The following is an 11685-nucleotide window of genomic DNA, read 5'->3' as shown; positions in this document are numbered from 1 at the left end:
GTATTTCACAACAAATGAAGATTTATTAAAACAACGAAAATGTTGCTTTGACTTAATTACGACGAGTTTCAAAAAAAATTTTAAACGAACTAAAAAAATAATTAATGAAGCTGTTAAAATATTAACGCGGTAACTTTTGTTTTGACGACGTTTTAAATGAGTTACTTTTTACTTTTACTTAAGTAAACTTTTTGATCGGTAACGTTTAGTTGTACTTAAATAATATTTCACTCAAGTAACAGTAATTTTACATGAGTACTTTTTTTTATTTTTCCACCTCTGTATATATATATATATATATATATATATATATATATATATATATATATATATATATAAATACATATAATTTCTAAAATAACTATATTTTTACTTTTAACAACTTTATTATTTTATACTTTAAAGTTTTTAATAAAATGATAAATTTTTATTTGTTAATAATTATTTATTATAATAGTTAAATAATAATTATGATATTGGTAAAATAATAATAACGAATAAACCTATTGTGATCAAAACAGCAAATAGACAAACTTTTTTCAACAGACAGCTTATAAGTAAATATGTAAGTAACTGTGATGAAATTTCGTCAGTGTTGATTTAAGATTATTGATATTAGTAGTGACTTTTTGCAATTTCACTTTTGAGTTATACTAAGAAAAGATTTATTACTATACATTTTTCTGAAAAGAAGAATTTATATTAATATTTGATATCAGAAGAAACATGTGCTTGATACTGATTTTGACATTAATATTAACAGTGACTGCAAAATGTGCGAAACTTTGAATAATTTATTATTAAATTCTTTTAAAATATATTTTTTATTTAAATTACTTAATAAGTACTTAAAAATTTCATATTAAAAACTTTCTTTAATAGATGACTACAGTTTAAAGCAAGATATTTTGAACGATGTTAAAAAGCAAATTCAACTTCATGATTTTGAAGATTTCTTAGAAAATGATCAGCAATCACGTGACACAAAATTTCAAGAAGGTAATTTTATAATAAAATAATAACTATAAATTTTTTTTTTGTATTGTAATACTACAAGTATTATATGCTATATAAAATATACAAATACTTTAATAAACTGATAGTTAAATCTTTGGAGAAATGTCTTCGACCACGGCAAAATTAAATTATAAAACAAAGGAAAAATCTCGTCCTAAAATATATAAAGCTGTTCACTATATCAGACTTTATAAACGGCAGAAACCTTTTCGCTTCCACTTTCCTTCCGCAGCGATTGACGGTTGCTTCCAAAAAATATTTTAGCGACGATAGGTTCTGATTACTACCTTCAGTGGATTCTGCCTCCAAATAGATTTTTTTGGAGACAAGATGTTTTAAAGGTCAACGCCATTGAGGAGGTGGAAACCATAAAGGCCACCTCAAGAACAAATTTTGAAGACAAAAAAATTTGGAAGTCACCTCCAGTGGCCTTACAACCGGTTGTGGCTGCTAAGTTTGATAGATTTTTGCCTTTCGCCGCCAAAAGGAATGAAAAGCACTTTGACGTTTTGTTTTTCAGTTAACAGAAAATTTAAATATTGATTTAAAAGTTTTAAAAATTTTAAATTAAAGATGTCTTTTACATGTTGCCAAACTTTTGACTTTTTTAAAATAATTAAAAGTTGACTATTTTATTTAAAAATTTTGTTGACGTTTAACTTTTCATGACTTCGCGAAAGTATTTGACACAGTGCCACACAAACAACTTTTTCATAAACCTCATGTCTATGACATTCAGGGCCAGCTATTAAACTGGATCACTGCTAAGCTAGGAAATAGACAACATCGAGTAGTCATTGAAGAACAAATGTCCGAATGGAAAAGAATGACAAGGAACGTTTCTCAATTGATAGTTCTTGGAACAATTTTATTTGTGTTCTTCTTAATGACAATTAACGTTTTTTAACTTTGTTCTTCGAATGACAAGTAACGTTTTTCAATTGTTAGTTCGTGGATCAATTTTATTTGTGTTCTTTGTTAATGATTTACAAAACTGCATTAGTAATCGTACCAAAATGTACGCTGATATTAATATAGTTCATGAGAATAACTGATAGCATTCAATTTCCCTCTGATTATATAAAACTGCAAATAGACATTGAAGGCGCTGTAAATTGGACACATAATGGGCTTTTTATGTGATCATTTGACGTTGAGAAGTGCAAAGTAATGCACGTTCAAATTTGATTACCTCACCTAAAGAAAAAGCTGAACTTTTTGCATTTCTTGATTCCACCAATCACATCCTACCTGATATAGCCGTCAAACAGGTTGATCCATTGCTTGACATTTGTATCACTTCAGCTTCTGTATCTTAAGGAATGTCCTGCTTACATTCTCCTATAGTTTTTGGTCCGAACAATCTATCTGTTACAGTCTTGCAGAATTGTTCTCTGAAGCTGTCGTCTATACTTTAAAAACTATTTAACAAGTGCTTAAAGTCTTGTTTTCCAGCCTGTTGGAAAGCGGCATCTGTTTCATCTCTATTCAAAACAAAATTCTGGAGAGCGATCTAACTTGTCTAACTACCGCCTCATTAGTCTTCTTCCTATAATAAGCGAGGTTTTTGACTCTTTAATTACAAACACGTAATCTGTCATCTTGAACCTAATAAATTTCTTTTAAATTACTTTCTGATCATCAATATGGGTTTCGAGCTTCACATTCTTCTGTTGATTTGCTAACTGTGATAACCGATAGATTTTATCGTGCATTAGATATATGTGAATTGGTTAGGGCTATCGCTCAAGATATTTCTAAAGCCTTTGATAAAGTTTAGCAAGCAGGTCTTTTCCATAAGCTCTATTTTTACGTTGTATAAGGTAACGTCTTTAAGATTGATAAATCCTTCCTTACCAATCGTACTATAAAAATTGTCTTCACTCTTTTTTATTTCCTATAATTTCAACTAAATTTTTTCAGCTAACCGTTATTGCTACAATCTAGATCTTCTTATATTTATGAGCGGTAATGTACTCGATGAGTCATCTACTCTTTGCCTTCTAGGATCAACTTTTACTGCTGATCTTTCTTGGAAACCATATATCAAATTTATTGCAAAATTAGCGTCTGTTAAGGTTGCATCTTTTTATCATGCTTGCCACTTTCAAACTTAGGATCCTATTCTTTATCTTCATAAATTTCAAATTTGTCCTTGTATTGAATACTGTTGCCATATCTGGAGCAGATCTTCTAATGATGCCTTTTCTTTTTTAGACAAAGTGCAAAAACGCGTCTCTTGTAGCATCTAATAACATTCATTTTTGTGTACTCGTTACTCAGTTGAGTCTTATCTTTTTACTGTGACTCTTGCTTAGTGCTTCAAAATTTTTTATTAGTTTAGTTTTTTTTCCTCGAACATCAGTTTTTTAGAGTTTGCTCCCTTTATCTTGTTTTCTTGATTCATATAATTTACAATCTTTTAAGTCGTCTGTTAATCGTTATCTTGTTTTATAAACTTCATCTTTTCTCTTCCAATAACTTCCAACTCTAAAAGTTGTTGCTTGCAGCCTCGTTGGAAGTAATGATGTTTTAAAAAAAAATTGGTAATTTATGAGAAATATTTTAGATTTACTTACTTTATAACTTAAGTTACATTTTAACGAAATCAAGCTAATTGGTAATTTTTGCTAATACGGATAAGGCCTGCGTACTGGATAAATTGCAAAATTTAAATATGTTCCTATGCCCCCCTTTTAAACAAGTCAAAAATAAGAATGATATAATTTCTTGAACAAATAATAATTTCGATGTAAAAGTACTATCTTAGCTTTCCCACCAAACGGCTTTTAGAATGAGTTCATAACTTTAAAAAAATGGTGTCCACTACGTAACCCAAAATTCAATCCAAAGCCAAAAAAAGAAGACTAACACCATCAAAATGGAAAAGAAACGGCATTAAGCTGGCTAAAATCAGAGGTAAGGCGTGTATGTATATATATATATATATATATATATATATATATATATATATATATATATATATATATATATATATATATATATATATATATAAATGTTTAGCCAAAAATTTTTTAAACGAATATGATTAAATGTTCCAGGTAACAAAAGAAAAACTTTTCAAACTAAGATGAGTAAAATATATTTATTAGTTAAATTTTGACAAATATTTAAAAAATTTTTCTCTAACACAGAAGGCTTTTCATATAAAATCTTCAGCTGTGTATGAGATTTACAAAACTATAAAAACTCTTTATATTGAACTTCCTATAAAAAGTTTAAAAAAGAAGTAATTAAGGTTTATATAAAAAACTATTATTAACAAAAATATAGCATAACTTGATACTTGTTGGTAAAGAAAACTTTAAAAGTAATGTGAAAATAATTACTTCCTGTTTATATGTTCATTGTATCATGTCCCTGTTTATGTTGGTGAGCTTCATAAATAAAAAGTAAATTCTCATTTGAGAGTTTTAACATTGGAAATAATTTAAAAAAAGGGTTTATTTTTATGGCAATTGAAAACATGCAGATCAAATTTATCTGAACCAATACTAGTTCTGCATGTGTAGATGTGTAGATTAGTTCATAACCTTAGGTTATTAGTTTTGCCAATGTATGTTGTTTTTCCATCACATCCATTACATGATAGAAAATAAATAATATATTTTGAATTACATGATACTGAAGTTTTAATGTACCATACTTTACCAGATGATGTGGTAAAAAGGTTAACAAACTGAAGATACATTGTACATAACTTACAACGTTTTGATACGCATTTTACAACCTTGCATTCATCGTTAATAAAAACTGGTTTCTTATTAAAATTTGATGTACTAATATGTCTTAAAATATTTTTTGGTTGGCGGTGTGATAGTACAATAAAAGTGTTTTCAAAAACTGATTTTAATTTATTGTCTAAAACAGATAGTTTCAAAATACCATGTAGAGTAGTTAACAAATTTTCAAAATTAATATTTGCAAAATTTGTACTTTCAAAAGGTATAATTTTGTTCTTTTCTCTTTTTTGAGGTGCTGGTCCCTGTAGTCGAGCTTTAAAAATTCCATTATTAATGATTTTTACTGGGTAATTGCATCGAACTAAAAATTGTTTAAGTTGTTGAAGTCTGATTCCTATTTTTGTTGGATTAGAAACAAAACAAATGATCCGTTTAGCTAATTTAAAAGGTATATTTTTCTTTGTGTGTTTACGGTGATGGCTTTTGTAATTTAGATAGTCTAGGAATTCGTAGGTTTATAAAAATATCTGTTTCAATAATGTTGTTATCATATAGAATGACTGTTTGTCTAAAAAGTTTAAAAATTGGTACTGTGTGGTTTTCGTATATGAAATTTTTGATTGTTCTTCTGTATATTTGATATCGGGGTGTAAAGAATTGAGACACTTTAACAGCAAATTAACATTAATTGAATTTAATAAAGCGACAAAACCATCATCCATATATCTTTAGAAATTGTTTTGAATATTCTCGCATTCAATTTTATTGAAGAAATTCGGTAAAACTTTAGGAAATAATTTCACTTCTTCAAGATATCCTACTACTAAACAAGCATATGGTAGAGCCATTTTTGTTCCCATAGCTGTTCCGATTAGTTGGTTGAAAAACTCATGATTGAAAGTAAAATTATTGTTCTTTAAAAGAAAATTCACGCTTTCTAAAATAAAAGCTTCCGAAAATCTGAAAGATATATCATCACGTAATTTACTTATCCAAAATTTAATTGCTTCTAAACCTAGTTCATGAGAAATATTAGCATAAAGATTAGAAATATCAACACTGTATAAAGTAGTATTTTGGTACTCCATATTATTAGGTTGTACTCTAATGAAATGCCAATCATCTTTGACATATGTTGTTAATTTTGGTACAAGAGGTGATAGGATTTTTTCAACGAGTTCACTAAGGCGTTGGGTAGGCGAAAAAGAACCTCCAACTATTGGTCTTCCATTTAGATTATCTGGGCATAAACATTCAATATATTCTTTATTAGATTCTTTTATAAAATTTTGTATTGCATTAGATTTGTAAATTTTCGGTTACACATAAAAATTGCTGGTTTTCCATTCATAATTTTTGAGATAAGTAATTTCATTTTTTGTTAAACAATCTTTAAATTTATTCACGTGATTTTTGAGTTTCTTAAAACATATATATCTGTGTTACTATCAACTTTTTTATATGTTTCAGTTAATAAATGGTCATGGTACACAAGTTTATCTCTATAGTAATCTGCATCCATCAAAACTTAACAGCCTCCTTTATCAGCAGATTTAATGATTATTTTGTTGTTACTCTTTTGTTCCTTTAAGGCATCACGTTCCTTTTTGTAATGTTATATTTTACTTTCATTTCACCAGGAACTAAGTTATTTACTTGTTGTACAATTCTTGATAAAAGAGGATTCGATGTGAACATTTCCCGATTAGATTTATCTTTTACTAAGGATTCATCGCTGTATTCTTTATCATAAAACTGTTCATGGATGATCAATTTCCTTGTAAATTCTTTTAAACCGGATTTCACTGACAATAATTTACCTTTGGTTGTGGGAGTAAACTTAGGACCTTTGAGTTATAGAGATATTTGTAACATTCTCAAGGAGATAGAGAACTTGTTCTCTATCTCTTTGAGAATAATTTCTCTGAAAACCACGGCCAGGTCCTAGCTGGAATAATATAGCCTAGTAAATCACCTTGACGTGCCCAGGTCTTAGTTGTTTTTATTGTTGATTATTCTAAAACTATTAATAAGTATTCCCAATTAGACGTATATCCTCTACCTAAGACTAGAACGATTGTAAACATAATTTGCAAATACAAAACTTATAGTACTCTCGACCTTCGCTCAGCATACTACAAAATACCTTTATCTTAAAAAGATCAACCATATACTGCTTTTGAAGCTGACAATAAGCTTTGGCAATATACTAAAATGCCTTTTAGTATATTGCAAAAGAGTTACCAATGGATCTGCATTTTTTTAACGCAAAATAGATGACTTTGTTAGAACATATAAACTAACTGAGTGCTTTCCTTTCATTGATAACATTACAATATATGGTAATAGTTAGAAAGTACACGATGAAAATCTACTTAAATTCAAATTAGCTGCCATTAAAGCTGGAATTACATTTAATAAAGCGAATTGAGTATTTTTAACTGAGACTTGAGATTTTTTAAGTTACCGTTTATCTTATGGATCCTTAAAACCAGATCCTTAGAAACTTTCTCCTCTCATTAAGTTACCCCCACATGATAATGCAAAGTCTTTACAGCGTATTATTGGAATGTTCTCATACTATGCAAAATGGATAAGAAAGTTTTCAGATAAAGTTAGACCTTTGAACTCTGTTACTCAATTCTCACTCAATCAGTAGCAAGTGTCAGCCTATGAAAATATACCTTCTACTGAAGAGACTAATGCTTCTGATTTTTCCATATCCGCAACACTTAACCAAGATGGAAGGCCTGTTGCATTCCATTCACGAACCCTTCAAAGGAGTAAAGCTCAAGCAATAGTCGAAGCCATAAATCATTGGCGCCATTTTCTTTTGGCTCAATATTTTATTCTCATCACTGACCGACAATCTTTGGCATTTATGTATGATTATAAATCAAGCAGTAAAATAAAGAATGATAAAATAATGCGTTGGAAAATAGCCTTTTCTCCATATCCTTATGATATCCATTATCGTCCTGGCCAATGTAATAGTGGTCCAGATACATTTACTCATGTTAGATGTGCAGCAGCAAGTCCAGAATCATTATATGATTTGCATGCTGCACTTTGCCATCCTGGTGATACTCACCTCCATCATTTTATCTAATCAAGAACTCTCCCTTATTTAGTAGAAGATGTAAAACAAATATATAGAGATTGTAGAATATGTAAAGAAATAAAACCCAAGTACTATCGCCCAAATGAAATGCACCTAATTGAAGCAACTCAGCCATTCGAACGTATATCTATTGACTTCAAAGGTCTATTTCCTTCTTCAACCCCTAAACAATATATGCTAACAATTGTAGACGAATACTCACGTTTTCTCTTTGCTTATCCTGTAAAAGATATGACAACTCTGACAATAATAAACTGTTTAGCTGATCTTTTTTCTATGTTTGTTATGCCTAGTTTATTCTGATCATGGATCATAATTAATATCTTCTGAACTAAAGCACTGGTTCTTATCAAAAGGGATTGCAACTAGCAGAACAACCCCGACTGGAAATGGGCAAGTTGAAAGATACAATGGAATTATTTGGAAGTCGATATTAAACACTCTGAAATCTCGAAATCCGCCTACATAATGCGGTAGTGGTGTAGTGGTTAAGCGCTCGCTTCATAAGCGAGAGGTTCCGAGTTCGATTCTTACCACATCCCTGGTAGTACCGCGCTCAACATGTTTCTCCGCGCAGCGGCCTTGTTTGTTAAGTTTCGTGTTTTGGAGTTATAGAGCTGAGAGAGGGTTATAATCACAAGTAGCCTTCTCATCTTTAATGGCCTTCTTTTCCTTGGGGAGGTGAATTACAAAAACAAACAAAAAAAAGGATCATCATGGAAAAAGGTTTTACCTGATACACTTTATGCTACAATATCTCTATTATGTACTTTTACTAATTAATTAGTAGAATACAATATTGTAGTCCACATGAACGTCTTTTCAATTTTCAATGAAGATCATAATCTGGGTCCTCAACTCCTTCATGGCCTGTCAACCCGGGATCTGTACTTTAAAAAGAAATGCGATGCAAAGTAAATATGAAAATTCAGTAAATGAGGTTCAGCTCATTGAAGCAAATCCTCATTATGCTTAAATGAGATTTCCTAATGGCCATGAGACCACAGTGTCTACTAAACAGCTGGCTCCCATTGGAACAACTCCTATAATTCAAACATAAAACAACAATTTAGAAGTAACAGCCTTCGATAACTATCCCCCAACCCCTAATGGAAGCAATGAAACTCCTCTAATCTCCGAAAAGGAATTTGAAAACAAAATGAATCCTATTGAGCAAATTAATACGTTCTCTCGTCGACCTTCACAAATTTCTAAAGCACCAGAAAAACTAATATAATTATTGCTCTTTTGAGCTAACATAATTAATTTGGTTATTCTTTACACATTTAAAATTTGATTTTTTTTAAAATGCTTTGCTTTTACCACTTTTTTGTTATTAAGTATACATTTTATATATGCAACTCTTTTTTTAAACAAATTGTGGGAAGCCTATAAAACTAGCAGTTGTTGATCTAAGAAACGTTAATCTAAAATTGGGGAACTCAAAGTAGTTCAAAAAACTGGGGAGTTCCAGAGGATTTTTTACTATCAAACATTTCTTCTATATCATTTTTGAGTTTCGTTACGCAACGAAACCAGGTTACAATACGTGCAAAATGTCCTTTAATCATACGTGACAAGACGTAACATTTTTACGTAACGAGACGTAATGTTGCGAAACTGTTACGTATTATGTTTACGTAACGTAACGCAATGTAACATTTTTACATATCGTTACGTATCAAATGTCTGGTCTTTTTAAGTAACACAAAGTAACATTTTTAACCTTACAAGACGTAACATTGAGTAACAATCAAAAGTGTGGTTTCTTAATATTGTATAATTTTTTGTTTTTTTTTATATATAAATATCTTTATATACAAGGATATGAAAATATAGATAAGTATATGTAAATATATATTTTAGAATATGTAAAAAAATATATATATATATACTTAAAGTATTTTTATTTAGTAAATGAATACAGCGATAGCTAAAATATATACCATCAAGCTCAAAAAATAACATGTTATAACATAATAGTAGATTTAAATAATTAAACATTTAAATTTTTCGATAATCTCTCGTCAATCTAAAATATAGGTCGACAGTTTATATAATTTTGCTTGTGAGTTTATTAAAACTTTAAAAAAGCAAAAGAGAATTTTCGTGACAAAATCACCAATTGAAACTAAACATTTAACTTTTTTTATACAAAAAAGAAAGCGCCTTCAATTTTTTTTTTGTTTTTAGAGTTTTAGAGGAAGAGTTTTTTAACTTACCCGAACTTTACTATTTAAAGAATTAAACTTAATTACTTTTTAAAATATAAATTAAGTTACTATTTAATTCTTAAAATAGAAAGTTCAGTTAAGTTAAAAATTTTTTTTGGGTAAGTCTAAACTTAAAAAACAAACTTTCTTATGACCAAACTTATGTAATTTAATGATTTTATGACAAAAAAATTGCTTGTTATCAACAGAAAATTAAATCTCAAAACAAAAAAAGGTAAGTTCTGTAAAAGTTGGCCTTATAAATTCGCAAATCATTATTTCAGTCACCAAAAAATCAAAGTTTCAGTGGAATCAGGCTTTAAAAAATCGTCGAGTAATTTTCTCACCAAAGTATAAAACTTATATGAAGATAATAAATCTTATTAAAATAATGAAAAAACAGCAGTGAGAAAATGTGCATTTGACCACAAGCCAAGCTAGAATTAAATAGTTTTAATACTATTCAATTCTAGCATAGCTTGTGGTCAAATGCGCACTCTCTAACAACTGTTTTTTCATAATTTATTTATTTTGCACAAAATTTAATGCATGTTATGTAAAAAATAATTAGTTTGGATTTATAAATCCCCCCACCCCTTTATTAACCCCCGCCCCGTTAATTAGACCTGGACTAAGATTCCTATCCACCCTTCTTTTATTCCCACCCTTTATAATAAGGGCTCGAAAGTAACCAATTGATACGTAACGTAATTACAACCAAATGGTAGGTTTCGTAACGTAAAAAAATCCTGCATTTAATACGTATTTTAATTGCGCCTTTTTTTTTACGTTACATTACGTCTCAATTGGTTACACTTTTAAAAGTAAAAAAAAAAAAGCCAATTGAGACGTAACGTTGCGAAATAATGTCTCAAATTTGAGACATAATTAAAATACGTCACAAATATAGATTTTATGTTAGGTTACATTACGTTTTTTTTAAAACTTTTTAAAGTGTAACCAATTAAGACGTAACGTAAAAAAAATCTGTAACTGAGACACTTTAATTGCGCTTTTCTTACCTTACGTCTCGATTGGTTATGCTATTAAAAGGGATTGTCCATAAAGTACAAACACTTTTTTTTGCCTACCCCTCCCCCTCCATCCCGCATTTTGTTATACGCTTTTTTGAATACCCTTTACCTCCCTAAAAGCAGTGGCGGATCCAAGATTTTGAAGGAGGGGGTTGCTACATTATAAAAAAATACTTGATTTTAACTTACAGAATTTTATGATTTTTTCCATGTTTTAGAAATAATTATTTGTCATCCAAAGCACATTATCTATTCATTGAAATATAATATACAAACATAAACTACTAAACACAGTCATAAAAAAGAGATCATGCTTGCATCCTACGTGGATGTAGTGCAATGAAGTTATTTACAATTTTTTCTGTTGAAACACAATCGTGTTAATTGTTATAATGCATCCCAATCACACATTGATGCACAACCACAAATCTGACAATCTATCAGTTGTCATCGTTGTTCGTAAATATGAATGAATGCGGCGTACACAAGAGAACGAACGCTCCGCCTCACAACTGCCAATTGGCAAAGTTGCCAGAATGAGGAATAACTTACGAATATTGGGAAAGAATGTGGAGTCAACATGTTGCTGAAGTAGT

The 11685-nt window shown here is 29.6% G+C and overlaps 1 protein-coding gene across 1 annotated transcript in view; it reads left to right on the top strand.

The window, feature by feature from the left end:
• Window positions 1–580: 580 nt before the first annotated feature.
• Window positions 581–11685, top strand: part of LOC136091226 (uncharacterized) — a 74219-nt gene continuing 63114 nt past the window's right edge. The window contains exons 1-2 of the mRNA XM_065818366.1: window positions 581–775; window positions 883–999. Coding sequence (XP_065674438.1) covers window positions 727–775; window positions 883–999 — 166 coding nt within the window. The 5' untranslated portion in view covers window positions 581–726. The remainder of the gene's footprint in view (window positions 776–882; window positions 1000–11685) is intronic.

The sequence above is a fragment of the Hydra vulgaris genome, chromosome 14 (assembly GCF_038396675.1).
Source record: "Hydra vulgaris chromosome 14, alternate assembly HydraT2T_AEP".
Taxonomy (NCBI): Eukaryota; Metazoa; Cnidaria; class Hydrozoa; order Anthoathecata; family Hydridae; genus Hydra; species Hydra vulgaris.
Note: the sequence above shows the minus strand (reverse complement) of the source record. Positions and strands in the feature narration are given on the sequence as shown.